Source organism: Peromyscus maniculatus, chromosome 1, assembly GCF_049852395.1.
Source record: "Peromyscus maniculatus bairdii isolate BWxNUB_F1_BW_parent chromosome 1, HU_Pman_BW_mat_3.1, whole genome shotgun sequence".
Taxonomy (NCBI): Eukaryota; Metazoa; Chordata; class Mammalia; order Rodentia; family Cricetidae; genus Peromyscus; species Peromyscus maniculatus.
In genome coordinates this window covers 193458217-193479565 of record NC_134852.1, presented here as the reverse complement: position 1 = coordinate 193479565, position 21349 = coordinate 193458217, and the positions used below count along the sequence as shown (strand labels likewise).

Sequence of the window (21349 nt, the reverse complement as noted above, 5' to 3'; positions counted from 1 at the left end):
ATGATCTGCTCCCTCCCTTGCTCTTTAGAAATAACAAAGATTTGTCAGTTCTTGGATAAGGTATTGTAATGCACCTAGAAATCTTTTATAAGCCTAAGTTCTTAGAAGTAGAAGTACTAAATCAAAGGTTTTAAACACACATACACACACACATAGGTTAAAGGCAATAAACATTTTAAGGCAGTTTCTTTTCCCTTCTTCCCTCCCTTTCTTTTCATTTTTTTTCTTTTTTTTTTTTTAAGTATAGGGATTGAGCTGAAGAGAGGACCTTGTGAACGTTAAGCAAAGCAAATTCTAGCGCGTCCTCCCCCCCTTTTAACTTTTTATTTTGAGACACAGCCTTGCTAAGTTAGATGGCCTAGCTTTGAGCTTCCTCTGTAGCTCTGGCTGACTTTGAGTTTGCAATCCTTCTGTATTAGCTTCCAAGTAGCTAGGATTACAGGGGTTGTACTACTAAGCCCAGTGGCAGTTCATGATCCCTATTACCAAACATCCATCTACAAATTGTGTGGTTTATGCTGCCAGTCACGATGCTCAGTTAATCTGTACTTCTTACATAGTTTTTAAATTAACTGTGCATATACCAGTATTTCCATTCCATCTTTTTTTTTTTTTTTAAATCTATTTGGCAGTTATTGAGTATGTAACTGCATTCCAGACTGCTGGGTTGTGAATGTAGAGAGTTTAGCCAGACCTCTGGCTTCAGGGGTCCATCCGTGGGCACTCTGAAATTGTGCACTTAATTTTGTGTGAATGTACACTGGCAGGGGGTTTGTGGCAGGGAAGTAACACTTTCATGATGTTCTCCAGAGTGTGAGGGCAAAAGTACGTAGGAACCCTGTGAATACACTCATACTCCAGCCTTAAAAGGAGCCAACACAGTTGCTTTCAGTTTCACAGTTGAGGGACTGTGGGGGTCACAGAGGTTAAACCATTTGTTTTTTTGTTCAGGTAGTTAGTGAGTTACGGTACTCAAACCAGAACTCAATACTTCACCCATGTCTCTTCGTGTATATATGGTGATTTCATGATAACTTTGCTAAGTGCTATTGAATTTGAGATAAGAGTCTACTTTTCCGTTTTAGTAATACCATCAAAAGAGAAAGTGTAAGGATGGTGGCATGGTACATTCGTAGATAACTCAGTATTTGCAGTGTTATTTTCTGGACTTTTATTGGGCACACAGTGGCCCTTAGGTTCTGGGATCTAAACTTAGTGTGGTGATCTATTTGAAAAGTAAGTATCAACATTTGCTTATTTATAGCTTTTTTTTTTTTAATCTCCTCAAGATTTTTACGTTGCTAAAATCTCAGTTGCATCTTTTTCAGAATTTGTAGGTTTGTGTTTTAGGTGAGGGAGGTATGCTTTGTAGTCATTTTCAACCAGTGATTTAAGGTTGAGAGATCTTTTTTTTTTTTTTTTTTTTCTTGGTTTTTCGAGACAGGGTTTCTCTGTGTAGCTTTGCGCCTTTCCTGGAACTCACTTGGTAGTCCAGGCTGGCCTCTAACTCGCAGAGATCCACCTGGCTCTGCCTCCCGAGTGCTGGGATTAAAGGCGTGCGCCACTGCCACCCGGCTAGGTTGAGAGATCTTTAGGTTAGTTTTTCAGTTATGTAGAATGTGGACAGTGACTTGGCATCTTTGTACACATTGTCTTCAAAGCAGGCCCCCCCCCCCCCAAGAGAAAGAGAAGAGTGCTGTTTTGATTGGGTAATCAGGATGTTGAATTATCAGTGATGTTTATATTTGCCTTCATGTCTGAAAGAGGAATTTCATTAAAATAACCAACTAGTGTCCTTTTTGCAGTGCTGTGATAAATTAGTGATAAAACCAGGAACTTCAGCAAAAGGGGCAGTCTTAGGGGGTGAGAAATCAGAGACTACTCTGTGGAGGAGAAACTGGGATGCTAAATATTTTAGAATGGCCTTCCTGCTAGAGTTAGTGTGAGCTCCAAGTTCCATAGGCCAGAGAGTACATGTTCGCAGGGAAGTTAAATTATGGTAGAGTAAAGGGAAGGGAATGGTACATCAGTTAGGAAACTGTTGAATTGGAGTTAGACTGTGGGGAATCCTTTATGCAGGTAAGTGCATACATACTGTGTATTACAGAATTTTTTTACTTAAAACTACCACATTGATAATGACCATTTAAACAGTGCCTTCTTGTAACAGTAAGCATACAATAGCTTTGCATTATAGCTGTGAGTCTCCCACAGCCACTAGAGCAATGTGTTGCCCTCTAAGTCTGGACTTCTTTGGTCCCGTCTGTCTCTTCTGAGCTGCTGTTGCCCTTGCCCTTTGTACATTATTGCACTCTGTAGATTTCTTTCTCTCTTGGGTACCTCCTGCTGGCAGTTCTAGATTTTGCTGTGGAAGCTCTTGAGAGTAATTTCATTTCCTAACTCTTAACTGTCCAGCATTAGATATTACCATTATGAAAATCCTAAATTCCCTGTTGCCCAAAAAGGATGAAGTAGAAAGGAATTGTATGTGCAAGTCATAGGCAGCATTGGTTTTTTTCTCCTTGGAGAAAAGAGTAGGTGGGTCTTCCCTGACCTTCTTGGGACATGGCTGTGCTTTGTCATTTTGGATGGATTCCTTCCGGGCTAATCTCTTATGAGGGGAAGCTGGATTCTCAGACATGCTCTGGAATATCAAGTTGTAATTCATATCACTGGTTCTTAAGGAAATAATGTTACAGGTAACCATTAAATTCATTCATCTATAATCTTTTAGAAGCATTAATTAATATTTAAGAAATTTCATGTTTCTGTGAGAACGTTGCATGTCAGATTCTAAATTACCATTATGATAGTATAAGAAAATGTATCCTTTTTTATTCTTGTTAAGATTGATTTATTTTGTTGTAATTGCTTAAGTAATATATCAAAAGTTTAGTCCTTTTGATTGACATGTAAATTTTTTTAAACAAACACATTTTTGAAGACTTAGAAATTAAAGACCCCTGAACACAATTATGAAATTACTATTTTTGCAAGCAGTCAGGGATGTAAATGACTCACCTTAGGGTATTTTTGAGTGATTAATAAGCAGAAATGCCTATTAGACAGAGGCTAGGCTTATAATTTTAATAATTATGAAGGATCACTGGGAGGCCTCATGGCCTCTGTGGCCACTGATGACTTGGGTTTCTGTGCTGTTGGAATAAATGTGTATCTGAGTGACCTTAAACTCCACTGTTATCTCTGCTTAGACTCGTATCCTTAATCTTTTCCACACAGTAAATGAAGATTTCCTTATGTGTCATAAGCTTGTTTTGTTCTTTGTTTTTATATCAGTTTTATTTTTAAATGACTTTGTTCTTGTATTTTCTTTATATGAGGGTTTTCTTTGTGTAAGGTAATCTTTGAAAATAAAGATGATCAAAATTTTTCATTTTAAGGTAATGAAAGATGTTAAAAAAAAAAGTGGGTAGGATAGCTTACTGAGCTCCCATATACTCACTACCATTCTGAACTATTGGGAATTGACATTAACCAAAGCAAATGCTGACTTTTCTTCTTGTGCTATATTTCCTGTAACGATTTTGCAAGTCAGTAGGTTAATTTGTAGTTTTTACTTTGCAGATGATGTGATGCCAGGTACTTATTGTGAAATTGACTTAGATAAAGAAAAGAGAGATGCATTTGTGTATGCTATCAAGAATCACTATTGGTACCAGATGTACATAGATGACTTACCAATATGGGGTAAGTACTCCCTGTTACATGTAAGACTTCATATAATCAGTGTGTTAAGGTGACTGTGTTCCAGATCATGATGGAAATGTGTTTCCACTCTGCTCCAGAATGGTCTTTAATGCTGATTTTATGGCTTCCTCCAACTGGAAGCATTTAGTACTGCCAGACCTTATAGGAAACTCTCAAAAAGTTTATACATTGAAACTTTTCAGACTCAAGGAGTTCAAAGGCTCTTGGAACATCTGAAATTTCCTTCTTCCCTAGTTTCTTCACAACTTATTTTCTCTTCAGTATAATTATAGGGACTGAATAGAATTTTTGAAATTTACCTCTTTATGGACACTGTAGTAATATGTTTTTAGGGGCATGATAATTTCTTGAATGTTTTATTTTACCAGTTCCTTTGTCATTTTCCAAAACATTTAATACTGAAGAATTCTTGTTTAGCTCTTGCTTGTCTATACTATTGGGGAAGAGACATAATATGATTAATACAAACTTAAACATAGTCCAAAAATAACTTAAATAATTAAATTATTTAAAATGCAAGGAATAGGCAGTTACCATAGGCAACATGTTTAGTCACATTTTTTTTGTCTCTAGACATATGCTCTATGTGTAAGAATTATCTTTTATTCTTAAAATTGTTAGCTTATCATTATGTTCATTTGTAGAAAAACTGACTGAGCACAATTTAATATCAGAATTTAATATGCTAAAGAAATTTATAGGAGTTAATTTCTTGGGAGGAAGAGATAGGAGGATCTGAGTTCAAGGCCATCCTAGTCTACATAGCAAGTCTGAGGCCACCCAAGATTACGTAGTGAGACCCTGTCTTAAAAAAAGAAAAGTTAATCTCAAGAGACATTTTGTGCTATTTAGGTGTGTAAAATGAGCATTTTGTATAAATGTTACTGTTATAGGACACAGACATTTCTGTGATCAGCTCTGAGGGTGGTGGAAGATAAGCTAAATACTTCTTGAAGATTTCTGAGCCTATAGTTTAGGAGAACCCATTAAAGACTGTTTTTCATTTGCAGTGAAAACAGATTCCTTTCATAGTTCTTCTATTATTATGGACTTTTCAAGGTCACATATGCCAGGCGTTGTGGTTCATGCCTCCCAGAGACAGAGGCAGGCAGCTCTGTGCATGTTCGAGGCCAGCCTGATCTACATAATGAATTCTGGGACAGCCAGGACTACATAAAGAGATCTTGTTATCACATTCATTTTTTTAGTGTTGGGGAAATGGAATGTGCACATGTGCCACAGCGTGGGTGTGGGGGTCAGAGCACAGTGGGAGTCTGATTTCTTCTTCCACCATGTGGGGCCTGGGCTTTGAACTCAGGTTACCAGGCTTGGTGGCAAGTGCCGTTCCCTACTGAGCCATCTCTCTGGCTCATTGTATTCTTTTCTAAATCTGTATCTTCAGTTTTTGTTTTCCTAATTATTGCTGGGAGCCTCCTTAGCAACAGTAATACCTGTTCTTTGTTATAAATTGTGTGTGTGTGTCCATCCATTGTGGGCATGTGGAGGCCAGAAGTCATCTTTGGGTGCTGTGCCTCAGGTGCTGACCACCTCTTTTTCTTTCCTTTTTTTCTTTTCTTTGAGACAGGGTCTCTGCCTTGGCCTGGTACTCACTGATTAGGCCAGCCATTGAGCCAAACTAATTTTCCTGTCTTTGCTTCTACAGCTCTGGGATGATAAGGGCTTTCCACCATCCCCAGCTGCTTTACATAGAGACTGAGCTCTGGTGCTCGTGCTGGTGTAGCCAGAACTTTGCCAACTGAGCCTTTTTTCAGCCCCTTCAAAACCTGCTTTTAGAATTTGAATTTCAGGATCTGCCATCTTTAAATATGTTTGCGTAATCTGTAATATCTGAACCTGGGCATTCCTCTTCCCTCTTTGTGAAGGAAAAAAAATCCAATATGGTGTTTCTTGAACAAAAGTCTGTCTTTGAAAAGCCTTTTAGAGAAGCTGTGTCTTTACCTCCAAGTCTAGTTTTTAAAATAGATAGGTAAATGAATTCCCCTTTTTATCCCTCTCTTCCTCTCTCCCCTTCACACCCCCCCCCTTGTGTGTGTGTGTGTGTGTGTGGTCACTGAGTAGCTGGGTAATTTTGACAGATGGTGATATAGTGTGTTTCTGAAAACCTGAGATACTAAGTAGTATGCACAAGTAAGGTGATAATTGTAGCAGCAGAGGTGCTAGCGGTGACAGAGAGTGAGTTCTGAGTACCGTATCTGTGACCATTTATGTTCAACTTCTTGTTATTTTATACTAGTGTGACCATAGTGTGTATTTGCTAAGAAGTCCATCCTGCACTTCTGCCTTGTGCTAATCTAACCATGAGGATGTTGACAGTATTGCCTCTTTATATAAAATAAACTTAAGGAACTCTTAGCTTCTGAGTGCTTTGAATACTAAGTGGTATTACCTTGTATAAAGTATTTTTTCTTTTGTAGGTATTGTTGGTGAAGCAGATGAAAATGGGGAAGATTACTATCTTTGGACCTACAAAAAACTTGAAATAGGCTTTAATGGAAATCGAATTGTTGATGTTAATCTAACCAGTGAAGGAAAGGTCAAATTGGTTCCAAATACTAAAATACAGATGTCATATTCAGTAAGTTTAAAATAATTATGTATACGAAAAAATGGTTGTGTTTATAACTTTAGAAAATAAAAATATCGTTGAAAATTAGATGCAACGAAATTCCTCAGTATATCTACATTAAATCTCCTAAAGGAAGGTATGTGCTTCAGATCTATGATATGGGATGCATTGGCTTAATGACCATTGCTCTAACACAGTGACCATTGACAGCAGGAGGTTACAACTCAGCCCTGTATCTTCCTGATGTTTTTAGGTTGCAGGAACTCATCTTATTTCTCTTTTCATTTGCTGTTGCAGATGGAGATAGGATGAAAGTCTCTGGGTAGGTGTAGATTGCTATGATTTGCTTTATTTGATGGGAAGACTTATTCCCACACAGTAAGAGCTTCTCAGAGTCCTTTAGCAGCTATGAAGTTAATTCTATTCTGTTAGCTTAAAAATGATAGAAGAAAGAGAGAAGTCCAATATAGGGAGACTTTCTCTTTGCCCGTTATTTTCCTGGTCATCGAAAAGAATCCCCTTGCTTATAGCCAATTTTGAGAATTCTTTTTGTCTATATGTACCTAATGTAAGTAATTATTATATAACTGTACAAAGAAATTTAGTAGTTGTCATAAAACCACAATTTAAAGACAGAAATCTATGTATTCTCATTTTAATTGGTTTAAATACTTGTAACATGAGTTGGTGTTAATTCCTAACACATTTATCAGATAGTCAGTATGTCAGTCGACAGTAATTAAGTCCTTGAAAGCTGAAATGATCTCTCTAAAGAAAGATGTGGGATTGGGAATTTAGCTCAGTGGCCCTGGGTTGGGTCCTTAGCTCTGGGGGGGAAAAAAAGAAAGAAAGATATAATATTGTATTTGTTTAAACTTCTCATACTGGGACTGAAGAGATGACTCAATGGTTAAGAGCTCTGACTGCTCTTCCATAGGACCTAGGTTCAATTCCCAGCAGCTACATGGTATCTCATAACATCTTAACTCTAGTTCCAGGGGATCCAGTACCCTCTTCAGGCCTTTGCTTGCACTGCACATGTGTAGTGCACAGACACATACCCAAACACATCAAGTAATAGAATTAAAAAAAAAAAATTAAACCTCTGGTACTGTCAGTGTTTTCTCACCATGTAATTTTAATTCTAAGTGTGTCAGTATTTCTGAATTTGAGTTTTGCCATTAGATTATTAATTATTTATTGGCCTTAGTTTTCAAGTGGGATTTTTTTTTTTTCAGGTAAAATGGAAAAAATCAGATGTAAAATTTGAAGATCGATTCGACAAATATCTTGATCCATCCTTTTTTCAACATAGGGTAGGTGTTTGTACTTTAAGATACAGCATATACGTGCAAATCAGTTTCACATTGAGCATCTGCCTATGTGGGTCACTGTGCTAAGGACTATGGATTTCAAGATATAACTACTGGAGATTTCAGATGTAAATTTAGAGCCATAAGGATGATAGGGAATTTTAGAGGAATAATAAAACTAGCCTGTAAGATACTGTAGTCTAAACCAGTTAAGAGATATACAGGGAAAACATAATATGTGGAAGCCAAATATAGCACTTTAATTACAAACGATGGTAATATTGGAGAATGTGGTTCATGGTCAGATGGGCTTCTTAATACTGAAACTCAGTATTAGACAGACCGTACCTGGTGTTGATGAACTGTGATTGGCAGACTTCCCAAATGTACAGTGTGGAGAAACAGCAGCAGAAAGGGCATCTCTTGGGAAGGAGGGATGAGAGAATAGGGCAGGTTTCACTAGTAGAAAGCCTTCCAAATGGCACATCAAGAAAGGGAATAAGTGCTTCCCATAGTCCTCATTCTTCACCAACATATGTAGGTTACCTGAAGCATCTAGGTCAGGGTTTGTCTAGAAACTCAATCTTAGTTCAAGGCAGCACTGTTGGTGATGTTCTTGTTATCTCCAGTTGTGTTGTAAAATTCAGCAATAAACAGAAGGATTAGGAACGTCTAGGATTAGCAACACTAGGGGGCAGTGCAGTGCAGCAGTTAGTGGGGTCCGTAATCTCCGATACTGTTTACTTGATGAGTTTATACTCAATCATAGCTAAAAGGCTTATCAGTGATGCTTTATTATTTTCAACAAATATTTCTCAGGATAAAAATTTCAAGAGTATACCACAGAGTATAGTTTTTAGAGTAATGCCAAAGGAATGTTAGAAGTTTCAGATTATTGACAGTGCACTATTACAGATATTGGTTTAAAGTTTATACCTTAGATTGTATTTTTTAGATTAGAAAATAGCAAAGAACCTCATTAGAAGTTTTAATACTTTAAAATTTTAAATATATATTTTCAACTGATACATACAAGTTATATGTATTTATGAGGTAGCCTCTGATGCTTCAATATATTTATACATTATGTGCTGTTCAAGCCCAACTAAACATCCTCTCAGATTCAAGTATTTATTATTTCTTCATGGTGGATACCTAAGGGGCCAATGAGAGGGCTTAGCAGGTAGAAGTGCTTGCTGCCAGGTCCAGTGACCTGCGTTCAATCCCTAGGACCCACATGGTAGAAGGAGAGAACTGACTCTCAAGTTGTCTGACATCTTTGCACCCACCAGATAAGTAAAGTCAAAATTTTTTTAAAGAACATTCAGAATTCACTTTTAAAATGTATTGTACATTATTGTTACCTACCTACAAAAGAAGATACCTATAAAAGAAACCTTTCACATAATTTCACATAAATACCTCCAATACCTACAAAAGAAAACACCCTACAAGTGATAACACAACAGAACATTGCGTTCTTCCCACCTATAACTGTGCTTTTTGATGACTTTGACCCAGCCTTTCCTCCTCCTCTTCTCTTCCGCCTCTTGGTACCCATAGTTTGCAGTCAGCTTCCGTGAAAGCACTGGTGTATACCACATACAAGTGAGATAAATATGGTACTTGTCTTTCTCTGCTTTAGTGTATGTACTAATTTTTAGCTCCATTCAGGTGAGAAGTTTTAGCATTTAATGCATACCTTTCTTAGTACTAAGTGTATATAAAATGTTTCCTCTTTAAAACCTTGATCAGTTGACTAAAGATTTGAGTCATACATTTTTTCCCCTTCTCATGACCCTTTCTGGGTTATTAATTTCTGAAGTGGAAACAAATCTCATCTTTGGAGACATCTGCCATTTCACTTTAAACTGCTTTTTAACATCTTTGGGGACACCTTTATGATAAATTTACATAGCCTTTTGGGGACAAACATTTTAAAGTACAGTACGTTCATTAGTTGTTTCATTTATCATTCCAGTGGGTGCTCAGTAAATAAGTTGTTGGAGGAGGGAAGCCATAGCATACACATGTCTTCTCCCTGAAACCCCAGTGTGAGTGGCAGAGCCAGGACTGCCCTTCCCATTAGCTCATGTCGAAATCTGCCCTCACTGCACACCTGCCAGGACCCCTGGTGGTGAGTGTTCTAGGGACTCACGTACTCAGCGCAGGAGGTCTGTGACTGACCACAGAGTGCAGGTGAAAGGCTCTGTGGAGGAGAGGCCGCCATTTGACTCGGGATTTGAAGACTGGAGAGAATTTACAAAGCACTGGAAATCACATGTGAGAAGAAATTATATGAACAACAAGAGGAGGAAAGTGAATACGCTGTCCTTGGTCACTGAGCAGGGATAGGACTGTCGGGTGTAATGGAAAGAGAGGTCATTGAAGATGTGGAAGGCCATGTTACAGGAAGGATAGAATCCTGGGAAATTGTTGAGGTTGGATTTGAGGAAATTGAGCTCTGTAGGGTTTAGAACAGTAGTGATAATGAACATTACATTGTAGAAAGATTTGCTCACTAACTTTGTACAGCATGCATTGGGAAGAAGGAGAGACCAGACAACAGCAAAAGGCCAACTAAGAGGAAATTGGACTTGAGTTGTGCGATGATACCTCGGGAGTGCAGAGGAAGGGACCAGTTTGAAGGAAACAGACATTTCGTAATTAGGGCTGGAGAGATGGCTTAGGAATTAAGAACATTTACTACTTTGGCAGAGCACCTGAGTTCAGTCCCCAGTATCCATGTCTGACAGTTCACAACTGCCTGTTACTCCAGCTCCAGGAATCCCTCCTGGCTTCCACAGGCACCCACACATGTGTGCATATGCCTATACACTGCTACATATATACAATTAAACTAAAATAAGTATTTTTTAAATTTAATAACTATTACTTTTGAAGGATTAAGGAGAAGGAAGGACCAAAAATAAATACTAGTTCATTAATAGAAGCTAGAGAATAAGAAATGAGTGGTATATGTGAGGGAAGATGATAGATTTTTCTAAGGGTAGTCCCAACCTGAAATTCCACGAAGGCATTTCAGTGGAAGTTATGGTAGTTAGTGAAGGTCTGTACTGTGAAAGCTGGAGATTTGAGCAGGTGAGCACTGAAGGTGGTAGGGACATCATCACTGGAAAGCTGGTTAAAAGTTCTTGACTAGGAGTCGTGCTTAAATGCCAGGACCGCAGCTTTTGGAAAAGTTGGCGAAGGCTGAACAGTGGACAAATGAAAACGAAGCAGCAGTTAGTGACTTAGAATGATAGAGTGTCAGCAAAGGTTAGACTTGGCAGAGAGATAAGGACAGGGAGCAGAAGACCCAACTTCTGGATCAGTTTAGAAGTTCATTGCAGGGGCCAGTGAGCTGGCTCAGTGGTAAAAGTTCTTACCCCCAGGCCTGTTGACTTCAGCTCAATCTCTGGAGTCCACAGGGAGTGGGAGAACTCCCATAAATTGTCCTTTGACCCATACACACATATGCATACATACAAAATTAATAAATGTAAAAAAAAATCAGAAGTTTATTGCAGGTCTTGAGAGGTAGATCACATTGTGAAGAAGGGAAGAAATGTCTTGTTTGAAAAGTGTTGGTTAGTTTCGATAGAACAAAAAATGGAGTAGACACTGTAAAAGATGTGAGGAGTCATAGCATAGAGTTGTGATGTGCGATGCACTATCCTCGGCTTTCCTGTTATTGTTTAAACCTGTGATGATTCTAGGAAGTAGACAATACAAGTAGAAATAGAAACAAATGAACCCATGGAAGGCCTGATATTACATACTGCTTTTTTTTTTTTTAACAAATGTTCAGTTGTGCTTCTATGATAAACTTAAATATTATCTTTTTTGCAAAGTTTTCAAAATATGCACTCATTGTTTTGTTTATAATTCTAGCAGGTACTCAGTGGGTAAGTTAGGGAAGGAAGGAAGGAAGGGAGGGAGGGAGGAAGGAAGGAAGGAAGGAAGGAAGGAAGGAAGGTTGGAAGGTTGGTTCTTGTGTGAGGCAGAGGCAGTTGGCGATCTGCCCTTCAGCTAGAGCCGTAGAGTTGTCCTGTCCCCGAAGCTCAGGGAGGGTCACAAAGCCAGGACTGTTGTGCACCTTGGTGCACAGCCTCAGCACGTTAGTTAGAACTGTCCTCATCATACAGGGAATTGCTCATGCTGGACAAAGGCAGTGATGGGGTGTTGGGTGGTGATGGTGTATGTGGGGTGTCAGGGTGCAGAGTGAGAGGGAAAGCACCGTAGCGGGGACAGTAAACAAGGAGCAGGCAAATCTAGGGGCTACATCTAGGAAGGTTGTGTAGTGCTGGGTGGTGGAAGTCAAGAGGAAACATGGTGTCGGGAACTTGGAAGAGGAGGGAAACTTCCGAAGTACCTTAAGGGCATTTGCGAGGTTAAAGTATAAATAACAGAGTTAAGGGTGCAAAACCACAGACTTAATTCAAGTCCAATGTACTGCATTCTAAGATGTCTTTGGTGATAAAGTAGACTTTGTAACTATAGGCTAGAATCTGGACATATTTTTTGACATGTACAGATGATGTCAAAGGCGAGCCTTGAGAATATTGAGGAGTTAAGGAGTGAATACTTTATTGTTCTGGTAGCCACTGGGGCGACTACTTGGGAAGGAACTAGTATGAGGGTGATAGTGCATGACTAACTGAAGGCCAGGAAACAGATCTTCAGGGAGGAAGCCTAGATCCACAGTGGTGGTAGTGATGGTGGGGCTGCTGGGTTGAAAGGAGCTTTTCAGGGTTTGGTCAGTTAGGAGACCCTTTCTTATCTACTGTTCCTGCCAGATACAGTGCTGTTCCGTGCTGTGTCCTTACATACATCATCACTACACCATACGGAGCACAGGATGCTGCTTCTGTTTTCTCGTGAGAAAACTGAAGCTACGTGGAAGTTTGAAGAACTTAAGTTAAAACATAAGCCTTTTCGATTCCATTGCCCATAAGCTTTCCATGTAAAGTTGATTTGTGTATGCTTTATGGCTAAATAATAGTTAAGTGGGTTAGTAAATATGACTTGAAAAAATCTGTGTAGATGATAGCATGCTTTCGTAGAAGTTGGTTGTCAGGAAGGCTAGACCTTTATCATTCTGAGCACTTAACCCCAGTGTCTCTGGAGTGTGAATTTTTATATAAAAGATATACAATGCTGTCTTTCTTCCATTAGCATACAGTTGACATCATGAAACATGAATTTTATAACTGATATTTCACACTGGTAACACTTCATTTTCTGTTATTTTAGATTCACTGGTTTTCAATTTTCAATTCCTTCATGATGGTGATCTTCTTAGTGGGTTTAGTTTCAATGATTTTAATGAGAACTTTAAGAAAGGATTATGCTCGATACAGTAAAGAAGAAGAAATGGATGACATGGTGAGTAAACACTATTTTATATTTAATATTAATATATATTAATATTATTGTTATATATTAAACTTCTTTTAGATGCGTTTGTGTGCGCATGCACGCGTGCATGCTTGTGTGTGTGTGTGTGTGCATGCATGTGTTGCAGGTGCTTGAACAGGTTAGAGGTGTTGGATTCCCCCTGGAGCTGGAGTTACAGATGGTTGCAAGCCACATGATGGGGGCACTGGGCATTGACCCTGCGTCTCTTGAAGAGCAGTGTGCGCTCTTAACTGTTGAGCCATTTCTTCAGACTTTTTAATATATTTTTTAAAGATTAAAAAAAATTAGTATTGTCGCTGTGTATGATGTCTGTGGGCATGCATGCCAGAACATGTATGTTGAGGTCAGAGGACAGCTTGATGGAGTCAGTTCTCTCCTTTCACCTTTACATGGGTCTTAGGGGTTGAACTCAGGTGGTCAGACTTTACCTTACTTTTCTGGGGGTGTGGCTCAGTGGGAAGTACATGCCTAGTGTTGGATTTAATCCCCCACATTGCAGAGTTTAAAAACAGTAATAATAATGTTCCCTGTGAGATCTAGCTAGAATCATGCTCTATTCAAATAGATTTTTTTTTCATAGAACTTAAATGTTCCCCTAAGTGAGATAAATAAAGTTGTGATCTCCAGCCAAATTTTGTCACCAAATAAGGACACATCATACTTAGGAAACAAACTAGTTTTAGGGAGATACAGGTTAGTTTTGGTATATATATTTTTTAATATTGTTAAGTGTTGAATTAAATTTAAGGGGTGGGTGGAAGGATTAACATATTTAGTTTAATGGTTCAAAAGAGATTTATCCTTAATTTTTTATTAAATTACAGAACAACAGTGTGTCTCATAGAATACTAATATTTAGGTATACTTTATTAAATAGGCTTGAAAAGCAGTTTAAAATGTCAAATTTTAACATGCTAAGTATATTGTGATAATGGTAAAAAAATTTTTTTTTCTTAAATAGTTTCCTTTAAGAAACTTTGTTTCAGAAATTATTTAAGGATCATTGAGTGTTATTCAGGCTGAACATAATTATGGATTTTTCAAGCTGTAGATGACTAAATATGCATATCTAATGCTTACCTTGGGCTATAAAGGGCATTTCTGTGTTTTTAGGGCAAGTACTGGTATAATATACTTCTCTTTTCTTGTCTGCTTGCAAATTGATGGTGGTAAACCTCAGTCACCGTGTGTGTGGGGGGCAGGGTAGGGCCCGAGAGTGGAGCAAAACTAGGAGAGACCTTCACTCTGCCAAGTTGTTACTTTTGCTCCCCAACCTTTCCTCTCCCCACCTTCATGAATTTCAATACAGTGCACATAATATCCTGAGTTACTAGGACAGGCGTTACTTTAACTCTGAAATGTCTGTCCTCAGTATTTTGAATTCTTAAAAAGCTGTAAGTGTGGAAGGAGGGAGCTGACAACTGTAATTCCTTACCTATCTGCTGTATTTCAGTTTGATCCTGGATGGGTTAATTTTCTCTGTACATATTTATGTGTGTCTTACATGCAGGACAGAGACCTAGGAGATGAATATGGATGGAAGCAAGTGCATGGAGATGTGTTTAGACCGTCAAGTCACCCTCTGATATTTTCTTCTCTCATTGGTTCTGGATGTCAGATATTTGCTGTGTCTCTCATTGTTATTATTGTTGCCATGATAGAGGATTTATATACAGAGTAAGTGCTTGTACTTTATCATCTTTTTGTTGTTGTAAATAGTTTTTTAGTCATTGTAGTCTATTAAGTCAGCCATTATTAAATATTTGCTTATTTCAGTAATTTAGAATTTCAATACTATCTATCCATGCCATTATTGCAGACAAATCTTAACCTTTAAATGTTTTGAATCGTGTTTCCCTATACATACTTAAACTTTCCAGCATTGCTGAACGTTCCAAGTTACTCTGGCTATGTCATTAGAGAGGCAAAACTGCTTTCATTCTAGAACTGTTTGAAAATGCAAGCAGGCACTTTTTTAGATTAAACTGGATCTTTATAATTTCAGTTACCAAGTTAATATTTCACATTTGTACCCAGACTGAGACCTCTACAAGAGTAAAACAAAACACTTTACAGTAATGTTTTATTTTTGTAGAGTCCTCAGTCAGTATGCTGTCTTTGCATGGTTTTGGGTATATTTTTTATTAGCAACCAGAACCATTTGCTAATGTTTCTTAAATCACTTTATTTATTTGTTTGTTTGTTTATTTGTATGTGTGTGTTTCTGAGCTCAAATTAATATGTGTATGGGCATGCGCATGCCTCAGCACAAAAGTGGAGGTCAGAGGAGACTTTCAGGAGTTGGTTCTCTGCTTTCACCATGTGTTCCTGGGGTTGAACTCAATTGTTAGGCTTGGCAGCAGGCACCTTTACCTGCTGAACCATTTATCTTTACCAGTTGCATTTATCTTTACGTGCTGAACCTGCTCAGGCCTCTGTTGAGTGTGGTCCTGTCACCTTGTTCTCAGAGAGCCACAACATGTGCAAACAAATGACTGTGGTATCTATGTGTTCATTTTGATTCAGGCATCAGACAGTAGCCTATGAAGTCCTCAGTCAGGAGAACTCCAGTTACATTTCAATTCATAGTACATTCTTTCTTATATGTGTGCTGTGTGGTGATATATTGTGTACCCCAATAAAGCTTACCTGGGGAGCAGAAGACAGAGCCAGCCACTAAATTAGACATAGAGGTCAGGGAGTGGTGGCACACACCTTTAATCCCAGGAAGTAATATGACAGGACACAGAAAGGTATATAAGGTGTGAGGAAACAGGAACTTGCTCTCTTGAGGATTTTGTAGAGGTAAGCTAGTGGTTGGCTGTTCTGCTTCTCTGATTTTTCAGCTTTCACTCCAATATCTGCCTCTGGGTTTTTTATTATAAGACCTTTTAAGATTTGTGTTACAGTGTAGCATTTCATGGACAAGTAATAAATTTGTGCTGCTGAAAGAATGACTTTTTAGTTGTAAAATAGCACTTTTCCCTCCACTGATGACCTGAGTTTGGTCTCACTGTGGAAGGAGAGGGCTGACTTGAGAAAGCTGCCATCCGACTTCCACATGTGTGCAGTAATGTGCTTGCCCACACTCAGGCATAGATCACACATACACAGTAATAATAAGTGGTTTTTAACTTAACCATATACTGAGTTGCTGTTCCTTTCCTTGAGAAAAGGACTAGGTCTTGATGAATTCTTAGTTTATTTAACTGAAGGGAGTATATATTAACCAAACAAGCTGTTTCTCAAAATTTCTGTGGTGTTTCTGTAATCTAACCATTGCATTGCCATTCATTTACCACATTTCAAAATAATTGAACCAAATTTAAACTGCAGAGTTCATATTTTAGGTTATAATATTTTTTCAGGTGAACTGAATCCTGAACATTTCAAATCTGCCAAGCAAACCATATGGTGGTAGATCACTCCTTTAATCCCAGCATTTGGGAGGCAGAGGCAGGGTGGATCTCTGTGAGTTAAAGGCCAGCCTGGTCTACTGAGTGAGTTCCAGGATCCCTAGAGCTACACAGAGAAACCCTGTCTAGACAAACCAAAACCAAAACAATACCCAAATTTGCTAAGTGTCCATGCTTTATGTTAAGCGTTGATTCTAATTCATCACTCTTGAGTTGATGCTAACCCTATTCAGTGTTATGACTAAAAAGTAACTTTTTCTAGCATCCCAGTTTTTGCTTTGCTAGTCCAAATTTTTGGTTTGATTTTTCTTTTCAAAATGATGGTGTTAGAGTTTGGCAGCTCTTCTAATTTAATGCCCTTCAGTTTTTAGGTGTAGGAAGCTACTCTTTAATAGGTGGTGTTAGGGGCAGATCATGCGGTGTTCTGCCTGTTACTGCAATAAATAGGTGTTGTGTTTATTTGATGTGTATGTAGTTATTTAAAAGTGGTAGAGCTGTCAGGATTGTTATGATGGAGAAGTGACTGTCTTTGGGGTCCCATGTTTTGACTTTGTGCACATTTGCACCTACAATGTGCATCAACTCTCATTTCTGTCCTACAGGCAGGAAAGTGAAGCTCAGAGAGGTGGAGTAATTTGACTAAATTGTGCACTGCTACTAAAGGGTGATACACTGGTTTTGAACGTAGGTGATCGGATTTTAGAGTTTTTAATTTGCGATATTATATACATGAAAATGGTGATATGGTAATGTGAACTGGTAAAGAGTGAAACATTTGCATGTGAAGTTGGGATGAGTCACTCCAGTGACATGACTCTTAAGAAGAAAGAGCAGCTAACGCAATAGGTGAAAATTACTTTGCCTCTGTGATCACTGTGACAATCGGGAAACATTTGGAAGATGTAGGTAGAAGAACAGTGTCACTGTGGTGCCAGTTAATGTGTGGTGCTCCCTCTGGAGCGAGCCTGCTAATCCACCCCCACGTTCTCTCCATGGGCATGATAAGGCAGCTCTCAGCTTCCCTTCCTGTCTTGAGAATGACTCCCTCTGTGGACTGACTCTTCATTGTAAATAAAAGTGGCTTATTTGGAGGGTGGGGTAAATGCTTGTAGAATATTTTTAAACAAAGAAACAAAAGAGATCTGAATGCTAAAACTCTCCTGAGTGGAGACTGTGGACTTAACCTGGAAGTCATTTTGAACTCTGGGCCAGCTCTTTGAGCTAGAAGGTTGATACTGAGAACTTCTGCCTGTCGTAGGCTCATCTTAGACACTAAACCAGCTCTTTATTTTCCTAGTAGTTAGATCTATGTCTGCCTTTCACAAACACATTTATAAAGAGAATGGGTCATGTTTGTTCATCTTTGTGTCGAAAGGAGTCAGTTAGCACTTGTTTGAGTTCTTGGGAAAACGGATTTGATTTTTTAAACTGGGTAATTTTGAGATCTGTGATCTTTTTGAGAATGCCAAATCTTTACACTTGGACATAGTTGACTGTGGATAGAAATTAAATACTGTAGTATTTCTACACTGTGAAGATGTACTGTGCGTTGATTCCTTTACTTTTACAGCCCCTTTAAGGAACTGAGCCAGGTGTTTGAACAGATGCTACATAGTGCAAAATCAGTGGGCCAAAGTGTGTAGGGCGTTAATAAATAGTAAATATTTCTACTTTATAGCGAATTATACTGCCATTTATTTTAATATCTCTTTCCAACTAGGCATTTTTAAAATTTTTCCATAGTTGTACTCAACATGAAGGATGGCTTAATTCTTTAGATATCATTATTGGGAAGAGGTTAGAGATTTTTGGTCTGACATACGTTGCCTTGTGGATGAGTAGATATTTTTTTTAAAAAATCATCTTTTACAGAAAAAAAAGAAACTAAATAAAGTAAGTCTTGGCATGTTGTGTCATTAAAAAATAGTAGCATTTAATATAAATTATCCCACTTAAATTTTATTCTTGGTAGCAGGCAAAAATCTTAGTGTTGAACCAGTTATAAAAAAGGAATATTCTGGTATCTTTTTTTCAACAGAGAATATCCTGTTCCATGTGATGGAACTGCTGTATAGAGTTGTAAATAGAGTTTAGTGCCAGCTTGTCATTGGTGCCAAAGAAATGAGAAGTGTTGAATTAGACTGTATTACAAATCACCTGGGGACTAGACACAACTTGGAACATTTCAGTTCACCTTTGACTGGGAATTCTTTTATGGTCTTTTGCAATCCATGATAGGATGTTTTTCTCTTTCTGCTAAATAGATCCTTGATACTAAAGTAATGCTAAGGGGACAGACTCCATGTTTTTGTCTTGTTTTAATTTATCATACATATTTTTTATGCCTTGCAGGAGGGGATCAATGCTCAGTACAGCCATATTTGTCTATGCTGCTACATCTCCGGTGAACGGGTATTTTGGAGGAAGTCTGTATGCTAGACAAGGAGGTAAGTTAGGAGTTTGCACTCTTGAATCTATAATTATTGATGGTATTCTTCTACTGTGATGTATTTGAAATTTAAAATGGGCAGTATAGGTTGTACAAATAGTAAAGGCCCTTGTTATTATCATGCATATAACTTCTATAAATCTATTATGTTTTCTATCTTGTTTTTATGGAACCTTTGTGTTTTATTTCCTGAAATTATGAATAATTAATAGAATGTCTCCATTGTGAAGTTCGCACCAAAGAACATGTACAAGAGTACATCTACATTATTAATGTTATGTTTCGAGGTGCTTAGCTCCCTAGATGTGCACCTGGTGAGCTTGCCTTCATATTCATCCATAAAGTTACTTTTTATGGGTGACTATGAAAGTGTGTTTGATGAATACTTACGGTTTATGGATAAAGCTCATGGACAATGGTAGGGTATTAGGAAGCAGATACTAGTGTCTCTTACAGTATAATCAAAGGACTCCTCACAAAGATTTCTCTTATTTTGTGTCACAGTCTCTCAGATGGAAAGGTTTTATCTTAAATACCCTCTTTGCTCCTCTGCTGTTAGGAACCCCAAACTGAAGGTGATACATGGTGGTGCTTCTTTCTGTGGTGATGTTCTGAATCTCCAAGTTTCCACACTCTTCCTGTAATCCTGTAGAGTCGAAAAGTTCTCGTGTTGATAAATCGGCATATTGTTCACTTAAGACTGAAAGGTTTTTGAAAGACCTCAAGTCTCCAAGTATAGAGACAATCTACTGTGATTATTTTTCAGTCTATCTAAACATGGTCAGCATTAGGAGATCCTGCCTTGTATTATATTGTCTGTCTGTATATATATGTATGTTTGTATACATTTAGCAGTCTCCTAAGAGCAGGATAGGGCTGGGCACAGTAGCACATACCTGTGATCCCAGTACTTTGAAGGCTGAGTCAGCAGGACTGTCCCAAATTCAAGAATAGTACAGAAACTGGGAGGAAACTTTTATAGGTAGTAGGAAGTCAGAGCAGAGGATCATTTGAAATCCTCCTGGATGGCCATGTTTACCATTGCTTATGCTGTAGGTTTTACTAGATATAATGTGGACAGTTTTAGTCTATTTTGTGTTCTGATCTAGACTGGTGCAGATAATTTTGTCTGAACAATCCCTAAAAATTCAAGTTAATAGAGATGTCAACTCAGAGAACTGAGAATATCTCATTTGTCTCAGGTTTGCTTTATCCTGGGGCTCCAGATCATTTCCCTGGGGAGAGCCTGGTCTTTGGCCAGAGTCTCCACAGGCCTGAAGAGCAGCAGGAAGCACAGCACAGATGTCTGGGCAGCTGATTGTGTCCAGTGAGATATGTGTGGACCAGAGGGAACTAGAAGTAGAGAAGAGTTTCATTTGCATGTGTCTGTAACTGAGAGGATAAATGCAGTGTACAGGGAAGGACGATGTTAGATTGGAGGTGTCATTTAAAATACTAGAACAGGGCCGGGCGATGGTGGCGCATGGCTTTCATCCCAGCACTTGGGAGGCAGAGCCAGGCAGATCTTTGTGAGTTCAAGGACAGCCTGATCTACAGAGTGAGTTCCACAACAGCCAGGAACACAGAGAAATGCTGTCTTGAAAAACCCTAAATAAATAAATAAATAAATAAATAAATAAATAAATAAACAAACAAACAAATAAAAGAACAGTAGTTTCACTTTAATTAGTTGTCACTCTTTCTATAAGTGGTTTTAATGAAATTGGAAAGGAAGGGTTCTTGAGTCTTCTGTGAAAAAGAAATGAACTAGAAGAGAAAGTTGAGAATTGAGTTTCTTTGGAGGAATTTTAAGATTTGGGATGGTAATTCCACCACCTAAAATGAAAAATCTCTGACAGAATTAGAACTAGAAAAACAATTAGCTTTATATCCAAACCATAACAGATGGCATACAAAAGCTCAGAACAATTCTGTGGCAGAATCAAAACAAAGACATCAGACTATTACACCACAGGTCATTGCTCTTTTTCAGTACAGCTACTTTAGAAACTGTTTCTACTACACAGACTTGAAGAGCTAGACTAGTCATTTTTAGATAATTGATTTGAAACAATTATTAGTATATCAGGTTTAGTAACCTTTGTATTGAATTTTTAAGTAAATAATTTGGAACTATAGAATATATTTTAAAACATGAATGCATGTTTGTCTGTGTAGCTGGAATTTTTCATAGCTTCCCTTTTCTTTCAGGAAGGAGATGGATAAAGCAGATGTTCATTGGGGCATTCCTCATTCCCGCTATGGTGTGTGGCACTGCCTTCTTCATCAACTTCATAGCCATTTATTACCATGCCTCTAGAGCCATTCCTTTTGGAACAATGGTGAGTGGCTTGAATTGTAATTTGAAACAGGTGCTTATAACCATTCTACTACAAGTCCTGCTGTCTCTCCAGCTCCATCCTATTGATGTTCT

General features: G+C 38.2%; 1 protein-coding gene across 1 annotated transcript in view; it reads left to right on the top strand.

Moving 5' to 3' along the window:
• Positions 1-21349, top strand: part of Tm9sf3 (transmembrane 9 superfamily member 3) — a 52100-nt gene that overhangs the window by 15580 nt on the left and 15171 nt on the right. The window contains exons 3-9 of the mRNA XM_076563090.1: positions 3586-3708; positions 6165-6325; positions 7555-7632; positions 12886-13017; positions 14561-14727; positions 18819-18913; positions 21127-21257. Of these exons, the coding sequence (XP_076419205.1) occupies positions 3586-3708; positions 6165-6325; positions 7555-7632; positions 12886-13017; positions 14561-14727; positions 18819-18913; positions 21127-21257 (887 nt within the window). The remainder of the gene's footprint in view (positions 1-3585; positions 3709-6164; positions 6326-7554; positions 7633-12885; positions 13018-14560; positions 14728-18818; positions 18914-21126; positions 21258-21349) is intronic.